General features: G+C 40.1%; 5 protein-coding genes across 6 annotated transcripts in view; 4 read left to right on the top strand and 1 right to left on the bottom strand.

The window, feature by feature from the left end:
* Nucleotides 1-14,994, top strand: part of LOC115728661 (disease resistance protein RUN1-like) — a 1,102,447-nt gene that overhangs the window by 889,143 nt on the left and 198,310 nt on the right. The window lies entirely within an intron of this gene.
* LOC115726583 (protein DMP2-like) lies at nucleotides 1,330-2,310 on the top strand. Its single transcript, XM_030656504.2, has one exon. It carries the CDS (start codon nucleotides 1,405-1,407, stop codon nucleotides 2,008-2,010), a length of 606 nt encoding a protein of 201 aa, XP_030512364.1. The 5' UTR covers nucleotides 1,330-1,404; the 3' UTR covers nucleotides 2,011-2,310.
* LOC115726584 (protein DMP2-like) lies at nucleotides 7,079-8,030 on the top strand. The gene has a single exon (XM_030656505.2). It carries the CDS (start codon nucleotides 7,152-7,154, stop codon nucleotides 7,758-7,760), a length of 609 nt encoding a protein of 202 aa, XP_030512365.1. The 5' UTR covers nucleotides 7,079-7,151; the 3' UTR covers nucleotides 7,761-8,030.
* On the top strand, nucleotides 9,441-11,448 carry LOC125314768 (kiwellin-like). The gene is made up of 2 exons (XM_048277835.1): nucleotides 9,441-9,758; nucleotides 11,293-11,448. Exons 1-2 carry the CDS (start codon nucleotides 9,441-9,443, stop codon nucleotides 11,446-11,448), a joined length of 474 nt encoding a protein of 157 aa, XP_048133792.1.
* Nucleotides 12,017-14,414, bottom strand: LOC115733159 (putative TrmH family tRNA/rRNA methyltransferase). The gene is made up of 4 exons (XM_030663825.2): nucleotides 14,129-14,414; nucleotides 13,856-13,957; nucleotides 13,257-13,383; nucleotides 12,017-12,266 (listed from the first exon to the last, which is right to left on the bottom strand). The coding sequence occupies exons 1-4, from the start codon at nucleotides 14,333-14,335 to the stop codon at nucleotides 12,046-12,048; spliced, it is 657 nt and encodes a 218-aa protein (XP_030519685.1). The 5' UTR covers nucleotides 14,336-14,414; the 3' UTR covers nucleotides 12,017-12,045.

Raw genomic sequence — 14,994 nt, 5'->3', positions numbered from 1 at the left:
GCCGACCAAACAAAGACTTTACCCACTTTGAATTTGGATTTGAATTTCCAAAATGGCTAATGTGAGACTGAATTCGATCCACTGCGGTGCTTTTCTAGTAGTTACCCATTGTTATTCTCCAAGAACTTCCATCTTTGGAATACCCAAGGACCATCAAAATAAGATATGAATTGACGGCCAAGGTAGTTGACCTAGTAACGAATGGGTGACCCGTGTCCCACGAGATCACGAGTTCAATTCATATCGTGCGCGAGCCCCGACATAAAATTGTAATTCGCATGCAATTGACCATGAACCAAATCCAGGTGAATGGTCCAAGCATAGGAGCGTTTGTATTTGGTGGCGTAGGAAACCAAACTTGTGTTGGAGTCCTCCTCGTCCGCATACGTACCGGTTCTTTAGCCCTTAACCACTAAGGTAATCATTTAAGGTTTCGCAGATTGAAATTTTCCCTAAGCGGTCGGGCTAAATATTAATCTCTTCAAAAGGGAGTCGCCGTAATTGTAACGACGTCATCGGCCGTTCCTTAAGATCGCGTATATAATAACGCAACTCCGGTTCAAGAAGGAATAAGTTGCCTATTTGCTTAATTCAGTGAGACAAACTACGATCCATTTTGTACAAGAATCCAAACGAAGGTCACGAGAAATTGCCGCAAGGAAGCAATGTATTAACCAACTTCACAAGGTGCAAGCCTCAAGCTACCTTGTTTCCCTGTCTTGAAGAGATGATAATAGTCCAAAAAGTTCTAAATCTATTGATTGCACTGCGGCCAATTCTGTACTAAACTTTTCGATTGTGCTAATGTAGTCCTAAACCTTTTGACGATTTGCCAATTCAATTCTCAACCTTTCAGTTCTTCCTATTTAGTCCTTTGACGATTTTGCCGATTTAGTTCTAAATCTTTTGATATTTTGTCAACATACTCCTTTTCTGTCAATAAAGATTTATGACTAAATTGACAAAACTTCAAAAGGTTTGGAACTAAAATTGGCAAAACATCAGAAGATTTAAAACTAAATTGATACAATTGAAAATTTTAAGACTAAATTGGCAAATCGTCAAATGGTTTAGGACTAAATTGGTACAATTAAAGTTAAGGACTTAATCAGCTGTCGTACTATAGGTTTAAGACTTGTTGGACAATTTTCCCTCACAAGTGTGAGATGAAAGCTAAGCTCACGTACGAGCATATCAGTCCAAGCTTAGAGCTTCGGATTGGAAATGAAGGCCAACCTTTCTCCGAAGCTCCCCGTGTTTCGTGTCACGTAGAAGCAACCCACCCTCTTCACGCCCTATAAATAACCCCCGACACCAAGGAAGCTTCGCATCACCACCCACAGCACTTGGAATTTTTCCTCAGTCCCTATCCAAACTCTTATCATCACAAGTTGTGCAAAGACAATGGTTTTCACAAGCTCTCCGAAGCCCAAGAGCAATGCGTCCAGGCTCCGGGCCGTCAGGGACGCCGCGGTCGCGTCTCTAGGGAACCTCATCAAGCTCCTCCCGACGGGGACGGCCTTCGCATTCCAATTCCTCAACCCCACCCGGACCAACAACGGCCGCTGCCCCACCCGCAACGAGTACCTCAGCGGCCTCCTGATCGGCACGTGCGCCTTCTCGTGCGCCATCTCTAGCTTCACCGACAGCTACACCGGCTCTGACGGTCTGACCCACTATGGCATCGCCACGCCTAAGGGGCTGTGGCCCTCGCCGGCCTCTGAATTGGTCGACCTGTCCAAGTACAAGCTCCGGTTCCAGGACTTTGTGCACGCGCTGCTCTCGACCGTGGTTTTCGCGGTGGTGGCCCTGCTGGACCCGAACACCTTGGAGTGCTTCTACCCGTTGTTCGAGAAGGAGGAGAAGGTGCTGCTCAAGCTTCTGCCTCCGGTGATCGGCGCGATTTGTAGCGTGGTTTTTGTCGTCTTCCCTAGCAAGAGGCATGGGATTGGGTATCCTTTCTCTTGTGAGGAGTCCAATGATCGAAGTGCTTCCAAGGAGGTGGAATGATGTAAAAGGGAAAATGAGAGAGAGGGGGAGTTTCCATATGTTGTTTGCTAGTTTGTGTAGCCGTTCCCTTCCTGGGAGGTGTGTGCGCTTGTGGTGTCTAGGATTTGCGCTGAGTGTGGTGGTAACTTTCTTGCTCTTACTATTTTTCGTAAAGAATATGTCCGTTATGTAAAGAATGGCATGACAAGAGTCTTGAATTTATCATTGTTTAGTTATTGTTATACCATATTAGCTTGATAAGCGAACTTGTAATACTAGCGGGTTATGGCTTGGAAATTTACCCAATCAGTCCAAAATTTAGTCTTAAATCTCTACGCGAAATTTTGATGTAGTCTGGATAATTCTTATCGAAAATTGCCAATGAAACATTCTAAGGACCAAGAAGCCCGATCAATTTGCAAGTTTCGCTAGAATTAAAAAAAAAGGGTCACCCTTCCCGGTCATTATTCAAAATGTAGGAAGGAAATAGCAAATATCCTAAGTTCATCAACACCAATGAGCAGGATCACTGGCTAAGAGTTGTATTATTTTAGAGAGAAGCTTTGGATTGGGACAAATTTAGCACACCCGAGATTGTACGTTATACCAATTTGGTAAATCTAAACCTTCCGGCGGACAATTACCAAAACATGGAACATAGGAACAAACCTTGGGCCTAACTCCACGGATAAACTTGGTCCAAGTAATTGCATGCGGGTAGCTAAAATCCTGTGCATGCAATCTCTTTGATCAACTTGGGAAACTCTCTAGATGTAATGTTGACTTTCTTTCTAGTCTAGCCACCATATTGGTTGGTTGTAGACATGGACGTGGCCTGCTTGCATTTATATTTAGTTAAGCTTGTACAGGGATGGTGTTCATAACTTGTAAACCACCAACTAGATACATGATTCGAGGAATTTTATATATATATATATATATATATGTATGTATGTATATATATATATATGTATGTATGTATGTATGTTTTGCAAAGCATGGAATCTCTTGGATCGAGAAATATTGAATAACACCCGATGTGCAAGACTTCCTTCAATCAACACAAAGAGGTTAATTAAGTAAGTCTAAGATTAGATTGGATCTAATTTCGTTAGACGAGTTCTTGCGTAACTTTTGGGCTTTGCCCCTTTCATTATAAACCAAAAAAAAAAAAAAAAAAAAGGCAAGTGTAAGAGAACTTGTGACGAGAAGTACATGCGTTTTCACTTTTCTCTATGGTGATGGTGCTTGTGGAGGTAGTTGGGTGCAATATGATGCCACTTATCTAAATAGTCGCAAGACGTGGAAGTAAACAGCAAACCTAAAACCCAATGAACAAAATGCAAACAGCAACAACATAGGCAATTAGTATAAACCGAAAGACTCTAATAAATTTTCCGATTATCAGGTTACAGACACGGACACAGTTCACATTTATTTTAGTTAAAACTTACGTGGATGGTATCCACATTCACCTGCAAAAAAAGGTTTGATCGAACCAAATAGTAAAAAAATAACATTAGCAATTTTTTTAGCCAAATTGGACGAAGTTAATAGAAGAACTTGATTGCACTAATTTAACAGGTTTTATGACTTGATTACAACTTTGTAAGTTTTAAGACTTGATTGTACTGACTTGACAAATATAAAATCTCATAGTGCTTGGAATATGCGAATAGAGTTCATGTGGCTTGACTAACCATCTAAATTTTTTAGGGTTAACCACGGCAATTGATTTTTCAAGGGAGAAATTATTATGACCTTCTATTCGGTCCAATGCTGGAAAATGCATGATCGCAACACCTTTTTTTTTTTTTTTAAATCAAACCAATTTTTTTTTAATCGAGTCGGTGAACGGTCACACGGAAAAATTATGTTCAGTCAAGGCCAAATTTTGGGTAAATAGATATAAATTTCATTTTTCAAAATTACTTATATGCTATGAAATACTTTTCCCTTGATTTATTGAAATTACTAATCTATGTGAAGTATTGCTAACAACTTAAAAAGTGAATACGTTTTGATAGGTAGAGGAGCAATTTATAAAATGTAAAATTATTATTCAACAATTAGAATTTACTAACAGCAAAAACAACTTACTCTATTTTCTGACATAATTAGATTTACTTACTTTAAATGGAAATTAACTAAAAATAGAAAAACATTTCCTTATTTCAAATTTTGAAGTGGCAAAGTTTTAATCTTCAATCACTTAATAGTGGGTAGCTCCATGGAAAAGTACATGCGTCAAGCAATTATGTGAAATAACCTCCTCATGGAGAACAAACCTTTAGGCTACGTTTGACAGTCATGATAAAAGTATGGATAGGATAAATTTTATCATATCCCGTATTTGGTTCCTGCTCAGGATAGGATACAGTGCGATATAAATGAGATATAGAATGTATATAATTATCCCGTGGAGGAGGTGGGATAAAGGTGGATATAATTTCTTTTATTCATGATATAAAAACTATTTTTCTAAATAACAAACTTCTTATATAATAAAAATAAAATAATAATTATATTTAAATGTATTTGAATTCTAATGTTAAAAAGAAAACTCAAAATAAATAAAAAACTCATTTTCATTTTTATTCATTATAAATCTTATTCATAATTTAATTTCTTTCTTCTTTATAATACATAGTTTGTATGTGTGTGTCTATTTATATATATGTATATATGTATCATTACATATTTTAAGTATAATTGTATAGTTTATTATTTAATGAAAAAGTTTATTAAGAAATGATGGAAGCGAATCAAAATAATCATAAAAAAGAAATTTATAATTTAAAAAAAGTAAAAATGAAGTAGAAGAACCCAGATTGTAAGTGAATATATTCAAACTTGAAAATGATTTTTCTAATTCTCGAAGAATGAGAAGCAATGAAATTTCTAAAAAAAACTAGCATCTCCATCTTCTTCTCTTCTATATCTTTAGTTCATGTGGAAGTTTCATGACTGCTTTTTAATTTTTTAGTTCACGATCAAGCTCTACGAAAACAGCGAGAGCATTGAAACTTCTTCTCCTTCATAGCTTCCCAATTTACATCAAAAGTCTAAGAAAAATGGAAAATGAGTAAACCTCCACCCCCCCCTCCCCTTCTTCTCCGTAATTTTGTATTTCATATTGAAGGTTAACGAATATAGCAAGAGAGACAAAACTCTTCAGTCACAAAGATAAATGGTTATATTTTCTTTTTCTTATCAGATTTGACAATGAATTGTGAGATATTCTCACTGTTCGTTTGTATATTTTCAAATTCATTTACATTGATATATTGTCAATATCAAACAATGAATATAATATAATATGAACATATCCGGCTCTATTATTGCGATTCACCAAACACCGAATATGATAGGGCAAAATTCGTAGATTTCATATTCAATCATATCCAATCATATCATGACTAGAAATCCGGACGACCAAATGCAGCCTTAGGGAAAAGTGTCCAAAAAGTTCTTGATGTTAATTCGGACCTAAACCTTTCAATTGTGCCAATTTAGTTTTAAACATTTTGGATTTATGTCAATTAAGTCTATCTGATCAATTTTGGCAGGAAATTACCGATGTGGATGCTGATCGTCCTACGTGGCTCTCACGCAGCACCGACGTAAATATTTTTAAATATTTTTTAAAATACTTTTTTTCCTTTTTTTTCTTTACTTTTTTTTTGGGGGACAAGTAGGCGGTGATGCCCTCACCTAGCCCAAATCTAGGCGTGGTCGCCGGACCTCTGTCCAAAAACAAAACAAAGTAAAAGAAAAATACTAAAAAGTGAAAAATATATATATTTAAAAAATGTCCATGTCAACGCTAGCCATGCCACGTAAGACGATCGACGTCTACGACAGTGATTTTCGATCAATTTCAATTGACACAAATACAAAGATTTATGATTAAATTAATAATTGAAAGTTTTATGATTGAATTGGCATCAATGTAGAATATTTAGGACTTTTTGGATACTTTTCCCCAAATCGTTATATTAAAGAGCGATCTATAACTTTTGATGCAGGAAAAATAAGCATCTCCTTTTATATAACCGAAAAACGTAGTGTAATTTTCCAGGAGCATGAAAAATCTTCAACCACTCAATGGTTACGAGATTAGTAACTTTTGACATTTGGAAAAGAAAAATACCAATATAACAAGTATTAAACCTTTTCTTATTGGAAAAGTAAGTAAACATGATATATCAACAACAATTCATAAAGGGGTAATTACCAACAAATTCATAAATCTATTGTAATTATACCAATTCACTTTTAAATCTATTTTTTTCAGTTTAATCCTAAAATTTTATGCCAATTCAGTCCATTTGACCAACCAATGCTAAAGTGGTATTATCGATGCTGAAGTAGACTTTTTTAAATTATATTTTATTAATTATAAAATTTTAATGTATTTTTCTTTTTATCTTTCTTCTTTTCTTTTCTATAGTTTTTCTTCCCAACCCTTAGGGTCGGCGTTGGGGAAAAAAATAAAAGAAAAGAAAAAATCATGAAATTTCAAAAATTATTAAAATATCATTCAAAAAATCCTCACAAGCACCAATCGACCAATGGATTGAATTGGCACAAATGCAAAAAGTTTAGGATTGAATTAACACAATTGCAATAGATTTATGACTTTTTTTTGTTGTGATTTAATTTTCCATCCAAAAAGGGTTCGCTGCATAATCGACGAGATCATCGGCTATTCACTAAGATCATATAAATCACGACAAAATTCCAATTCCATAGGGAATTTTTATTGAGTCAGTTCAGTGAAAGAAACTATGGTATATCTAGAAGAATCCAAATAAATTTCAAGTAAATTATCTTGACGAAGCAATGTATCCAACAACTACATAAGGTGCAAGCCTCAAACCAATTAGGAGCACAACAGTCCAAGCTTGAAGCCTCGGATTGGAGATGAAGGCCAACTCGTTTCCAAGAGTAAAAGCAAAACCTTTCTCTAAAACCCCACCTCTCCCTCTCTCTCTCTCATATTACGTAGAAGCAACCCACTCTCTTCCCTCACTCTTCCTACACTATAAATGCCTCCCAACACATAAGAAGCGTCTCATCACACCCAACACTTAGAATTTTTTTCACTCCCAATTCCCTATCATTGATTATAGCAAACTCATTGCACGTTTTTGCAAGATATGGCTCTCACAAGCTCTTCGAAATCCAAGAGCAATGGGTCCACGCTCCGGGGCATAGGCGACGCGACGTTCGCGTCTCTTGGGAACCTCATCAAGCTCCTCCCGACGGGGACGGTCTTCATGTTCCAGTTCCTCAGCCCCGTCCTGACCAACAATGGCCACTGCCACACCTTCAACAAGTACCTCAGCGGCCTCCTCGTCGGCGCATGCGGCTTCTCGTGCGGGTTCTCTTGCTTCACCGACAGCTACTCCGGCTCGGACGGCCTGATCCACTACGGCATCGCCACGGCTAAAGGGCTGTGGCCCTCGTCGGCTTCTGAATCGGTTGACCTGTCCAAGTACAAGCTCCGGGCGGGCGACTTTGTGCACGCGCTGCTCTCGACCATGGTTTTCGCGGTGGTGACCCTGCTGGACCCGAACACCATGGAGTGCTTCTACCCGTCGTTCGAGTCGAAGCAGAAGGTGTTGCTCATGACTTTGCCTCCGGTGATCGGCGCGGCTTCCAGCGCGGTTTTCATGGCATTCCCTAACAAGAGGCATGGGATTGGATATCCTCCTCCTCCTAGTGACGAGTCCAATGATCAAAGTGCTTCCCAGGAGGAGGAATGATTCAAAAGATAAAAATAATGGCTTTCATATGTTATTTGTATGGCTGTAACTTTCATATGTTATTTGTATGACATAATTTAATATGTCTGTTGTGTGAAAAGTGGCATGCCAAGGGTCTTGAATTTGTCATTGTTCTTCAATTTATGTTACACCATAGTAGCTTGATAAGCGAATTTATAACCTTGACGGGTGAATCATTAAGCATCAGATCTCAAGTTCGAAATTATCTCCTTCATGCTATTGTAAAATTAGATTATAAGCAAATTTTTCGTGACCTTGCACATTAAATACCAAAATGAAATGGCCTCATCTATTCATGGCTTCTGGGTCTCTTCTCATTCACTCATTTTGATCCAAAACTCTCTTTTGGGATCTAAAATTTTGCTTATGCAAATAGACAATACCTTGTCTGTTACTTATACCTATTCGGTCGCGTAAACTCGCAAAATTGACATGATAAACGGAGCAATTCTAGATACAACTTTGCAATTTTCATTACAAGAAGTTAACGATCACCCTTCAAAAACGTTTATCTAAAAACTAAAGAGTAAATTAGCCCACACCAAGAGTTCATGAGCCCCAATTAACATAATCACTGGCCGAGAAATTTTCCACGATCGAGAGGTGAATTTTGCGAGAGACAAGTTTTGGATTGGGCTTCATTCAGAACAGCCCACTTTGCAGGTGAAAGCCCAATTTGGCAAGACCCTAAAACATCCGGTCTATGTGTATAATTGAGGAACCGACGTACGTGTGCAGTATGCAACATGTTCCAAAAACATGGAACATAGAACAAACCGTAAGGCCTAACTCCATAGTTAAGCATGGTCCAACTAATTGCACGTAGGTAGCTCAATAGGCGTTAACTTTATAAAGCCATCCAAATCCGATGCATGCAATCTCTTTTTGATTTCCTTCATCAGTGATTGGATTCCTCCAACCAATCGTCGGATTGGGGGGCTTATAGATGCGGGCATAGCGTGGAATCCGTCTCTTGCATAACACTCTATGGGATTGCGAGACTTCCTTCAACCGACACAAATAGGCAAATTACATATGTCTAAGGAAACTTGGGACGGGATATGCGCAACTTTTCACTTTATTCTATTGTGATGGTGCTTGCGGGCGTAATTGAGTGCGATACGATATTACTTATTACTTATCTAGATAGTCACGAGACATCGAGGTTAACAGAAAACCTAAAAATTAATGCACAAGATGTGAACATCAACAACTAAGGCAATTAGTATAAAGGGGAAGAAGGCGTTTTAAGGTCCTATTTCGCCCACTTGTACATGAACCCTCTATAATAAGCACCTCTTCTCCTTTCTCCTCCACAACCATCTTTACCACATGAACTTCCAATATCAACTATGAGCTTCATACCCTTCTCTCCTCTTTTCCTGGTACTACTGATGAGCCTTGCTTGGGTCCCATTCACACCCATCGCAATCTCTTCCAGCGACAGCCCGTGCCGGGGCTGGACGCTGAATGACTGTGCGGGCCAATTGATTTGTATCAATGAAAAGTACGGCGACGATCCCGACCTAGGCACTCACATATGAGGTGGGACCCCTCCATCAACCGTTCTTCCACCTCCGCCATCGGGAAGCTACGTCTCCCTTTGTAACAGCCCATGTCGAACGCTCAATGACCGTGCCAACCAATTGATATGCATCAATGGGAAATGCAATGACGATCCTAACGTGGGCACTCGCATATGCACCGCCCGAGGGGGGGCGCCCTCCATCGACCGTGCCGCCTCCTCCATCAAGCATACGTTCCCCACCGCCTCCGTCAAGCGGAGGATGTCAATCTTCGGGCCCTCTGGTTTTTGGAGGTGTGTCGTATCCCGAACAGAGCTGCTCACCCCCAATTGCCTCTTCAACTTCCATTATCTTGACAGATAACGATTTCAGTCAAGGTGGCGACGGTGGGGCTCCATCCGAGAGTGACAACATGTACCATCAGAATTCAAAGCTAATGATCGACAGGGTGGTACAGTGGCGAATCCTCGAGCAACTAAACGTGCCTTATATCTCTCTATTGATCCATCTGATAGAGTTTAAGTTTATAAACCCACTTGCAAGATATATGACGTACCACTTTAGGCTTTAGCATCAAATCCCATGTCTCATTCTTCCTTAATGCTTGGATTTCTTCTTCCATGGCCTTCCTCCATTCACGGGGTCTTCCCGTCTAGCTGTTGGTACTCCGCATCTTTACGGAGAATTCAATTACACCCTAGTCCATGTCGGAGACAGCAGGGCAATCGTTACACCATTCGTGCAGGTCGCTACTTATGCGACAAGACATTTCGCTACCTCAAGACAATTAGAGCTACTTCCGCCATTTACGGGGGCTTCCATTCAAAGCTCATAACACTTCTCCTTCCAACCTTCCAGCACCAGGCAGGTGTCGGACTCTATACATTGTGTTACCACTTAACGTAGTCCTGTGTTTTTAATAAATAGTTGCTACCCCCTAGTATGTGCCGCTTTCCTAATCAAAAGATAGGAGAGCACCCATTCTCCCGAAGTTACGGGGTCATTTTGCCGAGTTCCTTCGACATGGTTCTCTCAAGCGCCCTAGTATACTCTACTTGTTCACCCGTGTCGATTTGGGGTACGGTTAGTTCACCGGGAGGATCGCCCTCCCAATTCGAAGTTTTTTCTTGGGAGTTTCAACCTTGTTGACTATGACAACAGTTGTGACTATAAACAAATAGACTCGCGGCTATGGGAGGGCTTCAGTTCTTCTTTTCCCAAGGTAGTTCACGGGGGAGGCAACTTAATACAATAGGTAGCTCAAGTCGATAAAGAAGCTCGAACCATGCTCAAGGGAAAGAGATGAATGGATAAGAACGATCCCAGAAGCCATCCTCAAGTACGATTAAGATGATGCTTGAACTGGATCCTCTAAAGGGAGTTCCACTGAGGGGAAGAGGAGGGTAATGCTATCTCTACTATATAATGATTGATTTTCTAGCAGTAAAAATGCAATATCCGATGCGATTAGCTCGACTAAAGGAACCGAGACAAGTAGGCCAATTTTCCCACACCATAGCATGGTGATACCCTCTCATCTCACCCCGGTAAACAACCCATCGGATAGCCTGGACCTCGAAGACTGCAAAGTAGATGCCAATAGTACTCTTTCCACACCGGCATACACCGCAACTTGAATATTCACAGGATTTGCAGAATTGAGTAGATCGGTTGCATTATGCCTCCTCCCCGAACCATAAAAAGTCGAGCCACCAGCAGCATAGGCAGCAGATACATGTCTACCAATTTATCCACTACCATAAGCAAGAGCACTTTCAAAGGCAAAGGAAGGAGCGTGAGCAGTTTCAAACCCAGTTGTAAATCGTTCGGTTCCACAACCTACAATATGAAATGCTACAGACTCAAAACCGGGCCATGAAACCCGTAGAGTGCCCTCTCAGACCAGCCCCTACCTAAAGTTGTTGAACCCATCGAACCCCCTCCCACTGGAATAGTTGTATTAAAACTCCCTGCTATGGGAGAAGGCTAAAGAAGTAGTCGACGAGTGCGACTCTATAAATGGATGCGATGCCAAACATTTTTATCAACCACCGCGTCAAAACAACATAGTTGATGGCTCCGATGCCGTGTGGAGTGCCTTGGGGCTAGATAATATAAGAAAGGGGGCGAAGAAGACGTGACTCGGTCCATGGCATAGAGAGTGACCTGAGTGTCTTCATTTCTAGATCAGAAATGGAGCTTTAAGAACTCTATGAATAAGTCTGTGAATAAGCGGTTAAGTTTTAATCCCTATGTGTATCAAGTGCCAGACATCGCCAAAACAATTAAGCAAATAAGGAAAAGGTTACCTGTACTGCGCTCTATTTTTCAATTTTCTTCCTTTAGTTTCAAGACATCGTCTCTCACAAAAAAGAGAATTTCAAATTAATTAGAAAGAAATTCATATTTTCATTTACTTTATTTTATTTTCTATCGGAAGAACATCAACAGAAAAACTGGATTGCACCAAAGAAAAGCCAGAGAACTTCATTAAAAAAGAAAGTAGGACAAAGCACAAGACTCCAGGACAGAACATATCAAATCCTTGGTCCAGGCAAAAACTAACATCCCTATGCACCGGAACAGGCTCTTTGCCGGCGGCTCTCGCTCCAAAGAGACATGGACGCATCAAATTTAGCCCTCGCTTCTTCAACATGTAGACATGTAGGACCGACCACCAATGACCCATCTATCATTCCCAAAGGCTTGAGCTGTCAGAATGTATGACTTCTCTTAAATTACTGATCATCGCTGAACAATCCCTCAAGAAGGTTTGACGACGATTGGGCATTTCCATCACCGTCGAAAAATTCGGAAGCATTTTGCTTTCTAGATTTTCGCTCCTCAATGATAGCATCCACGGTTTCTGCGCAGAAATTACGCTTCACTTGCTTTGCCAGTTTCTCAGCCACAACAAACTTATTTCCATCGCGGATTCTTTCGGAGAAGCCTGCCCAAACTGAAGAGAAACCGAGTCTCGGATTTTAGGCGTGGGTCAGAAACTACGAGGGAACAAATAGAAATGGGACAATACAGTAAGTTCTCAAGTTACGGACAACCAATTCTCAACGTGCAGAAGAACATTCAGACCTCATTAAGTCCTGAGATATTTAAGAGAATCAATTCACAGGAGAAACAACCAAAGAACATATCCCTCCACAGGACCACCAATGGCTACTTTTCCAAATATAAAAGCAAAGTTGCTAAATTTTGCGTCCCTCTTGATATGGTTGACAACTCGACAACAACTTAAGTGATGGCAATCCTCTCGTGCCATTTGAACAGTTGATCCATCCAAACCATAAAATCAAATATAATTGTCGTTAGCCCAAGCATAAACATTCAGTTTTCATCGAAGGACTTTGAGCTATCTGTTAGTCCAACCCACCGATAACATTCAAACACCTTGATACTTACACTTTTCTACAACCCCAAGTCAGCAAGCTGCCAAAAATCAAGTATACTGATTAACAATAATACATGATGCACCTCCAAATGATATCTTCCTATTTCCTGAGATGGATTACTCAAGACAACCAACAGAGGAATGTCAAATATCGTTGCTGAAGGAAAGAAAGGACAAACAAGCTTGTTTATGTGGTAGGAAACCCCACACAAGATCATGTGCACCACTGTCTAGCATGACATACAGCTTCACATAGAATTGAGGAGATAGGAAACACAGCAATAAAGACAAATCCGAAACAATGCATGCGAAGCAGGAAATAAGATTGTGGAAACGCATGGGTTTTGGAGGTCAGTCACTAAACTCATATAGATGTACATATAACAAACAGACAAAGCTGTACCTTATGCTGCACGCATATATCAATTAACAATGCAGCTTAGATTTCTGATGCAAGCATATTAACTACCATGTATACTAGCGCAGAAGTATAACTTGGTCTTTAAGCGATTCTTAGAAGTGATGGGATTCCCAAGAGATTACCTCCAAAATGATGTAGGACTATGGAAGCTGCAACAGTGACATTTAATGAAGCAGTGCCACAGCCATACTGAGGAATGTATACAAAGAAGTCGCATATCTCACATTCTTTGGCAGAGAGGCCCGTTCCCTGTTCTCAGTAAATATAGATCAGAAACTCCAATCAGCCTTTAAGAAGTTTCATAAAGGAAGATTCATCGTATTGAGACATGATGTCTTATTTATAGTGCAATGCTTCATCAGCTTTGATTAACAAATGAAGTAGGTATAACATAGAGGATTCTTTTGCCGGCTAAAAACACTTGCCTGCTCCTAAATTCATTGATCAACCAATAAACAGTTGCAAGCTGTGAAGCAACGTATAAACATTCATGGTCAAGTATGCAAATTGCTTTCAATTTGACGTAAATTCATCGTGTATTTCTAATTAATCACACGATCGCAAAATTAACTACGCCCATTTATCAAGATGACTACACTTGACTAAAAATGCTGAGAAAAAAGATAGTTATAGGTGATCGAAAAACCGACCAACAGTCACCCTAAATCCATCACAGTTTGCTCTTTCATGGGGGAAAAGTCGAATGTATGGACAAATTTACCTCATTGCCGACGAGGAAAGCCGTGCTCCTCTTGAAAGGATGCTGATTGACGGCTACAGCATCATCTGTGATTTCCACACCACATATATCACAATCCTTCTCCTAAAGATATTAAACAGTTCAATATAAATCACAAGACACCTCCAACATTTGGCGCGCGCAAAACAAAACAAAAAAGAAAAAGAAATTGACCTACGCAATGGAGTCAGAGAACCCCACCCAGTAACTAGTAACTACAAATCGCTTCTTTGCAACAAGAGAGGCGTGACTGACCTTGAGGAAGGAGCGAGCTTCGAGGAGAGAGTGGAAGTGGCGGAAGGCGAGGTGAGAAGTGGACCCGTGGCTCCCGAAGGCGTTGAAGTCCCGGCGGCCGACGATTATGAGCTCCGAGACCCCGAAAGCGGTGGCGCTCCGGGCCAAAGTCCCCACGTTGTGCCTCTTCGCTATGTTGTGCACCACCACGTAGCTCTCAATCCCCATCTTTCTCTTTCGACTCAGAAGCAGAGAGAGAGAGAGAGAGAGAGAGAGAGAGAGAGATGGGCTGAACCCTCGGGCGGTTTCGAGCTCGTCAAAGAGAAGAAGCCAGGTTTGTGGTCGTTACGATGTCGTTTAACAGGACAAAGTGGTTCCTTTTGTCGCATGTCTTTTTCTATGAATCCCGCGCTCTCTAAGGGATCTTCTACCATGAAATTTGGGAAAATTCTAAACAAGCACACGAAGTATAGTCATTTCCTCGAATAAGAATATAAAATAAATATTATTCCATATAAAAATTTAAAGTGTCATTATTTTTTCAAATAAGAACATAAAGTAGACATTATTTCAAATAACTGCCTGGAATGATTATGTCATTCTCAAATAAAGATCTGCACCACCTGAACAAGGGTATTTTCGTCCTTTATTTTTTATATTTTTAAAATTTCTATTTTTTCTTTTATGGTTCTTTTCTTTGTTGGGGCCAGTAATGGCGACTCTCGCCTAAGCCTCTCCGATGGCCGGCCATCACTTGGGACCGACCACGGGTGAAAATGGAGGAAAAAATCGAAAAAAATTCAAAAGCGTAAAAGACAAATATGTGCTTCATCGGGTCGAAAGATTTGGCAGCCGAAGAAGTCAGGCCTTTCTTTAAGACTGACATG

This window comes from Rhodamnia argentea, chromosome 1 (assembly GCF_020921035.1).
Source record: "Rhodamnia argentea isolate NSW1041297 chromosome 1, ASM2092103v1, whole genome shotgun sequence".
Taxonomy (NCBI): Eukaryota; Viridiplantae; Streptophyta; class Magnoliopsida; order Myrtales; family Myrtaceae; genus Rhodamnia; species Rhodamnia argentea.
This window is presented reverse-complemented; position numbering and strand designations above follow the sequence as displayed.

Coding starts and splice junctions, on each gene's coding strand:
- LOC115726583 (XM_030656504.2), top strand. CDS start 1,405: ATGGTTTTCACAAGCTCTCCGAAGCCCAAGAGCAATGCGTCCAGGCTC.
- LOC115726584 (XM_030656505.2), top strand. CDS start 7,152: ATGGCTCTCACAAGCTCTTCGAAATCCAAGAGCAATGGGTCCACGCTC.
- LOC125314768 (XM_048277835.1), top strand. CDS start 9,441: ATGGGAAATGCAATGACGATCCTAACGTGGGCACTCGCATATGCACCG. Junction 9,759..11,292: donor AGCTAATGATCGACAGGGTG/GTACAGTGGCGA, acceptor CTATGGGAGAAG/GCTAAAGAAGTAGTCGACGA.
- LOC115733159 (XM_030663825.2), bottom strand. CDS start 14,335: ATGGGGATTGAGAGCTACGTGGTGGTGCACAACATAGCGAAGAGGCAC. Junction 13,384..13,855: donor CTTTCCTCGTCGGCAATGAG/GTAAATTTGTCC, acceptor TACTGAGAACAG/GGAACGGGCCTCTCTGCCAA. Junction 12,267..13,256: donor AGTCCTACATCATTTTGGAG/GTAATCTCTTGG, acceptor GTTTCTCTTCAG/TTTGGGCAGGCTTCTCCGAA.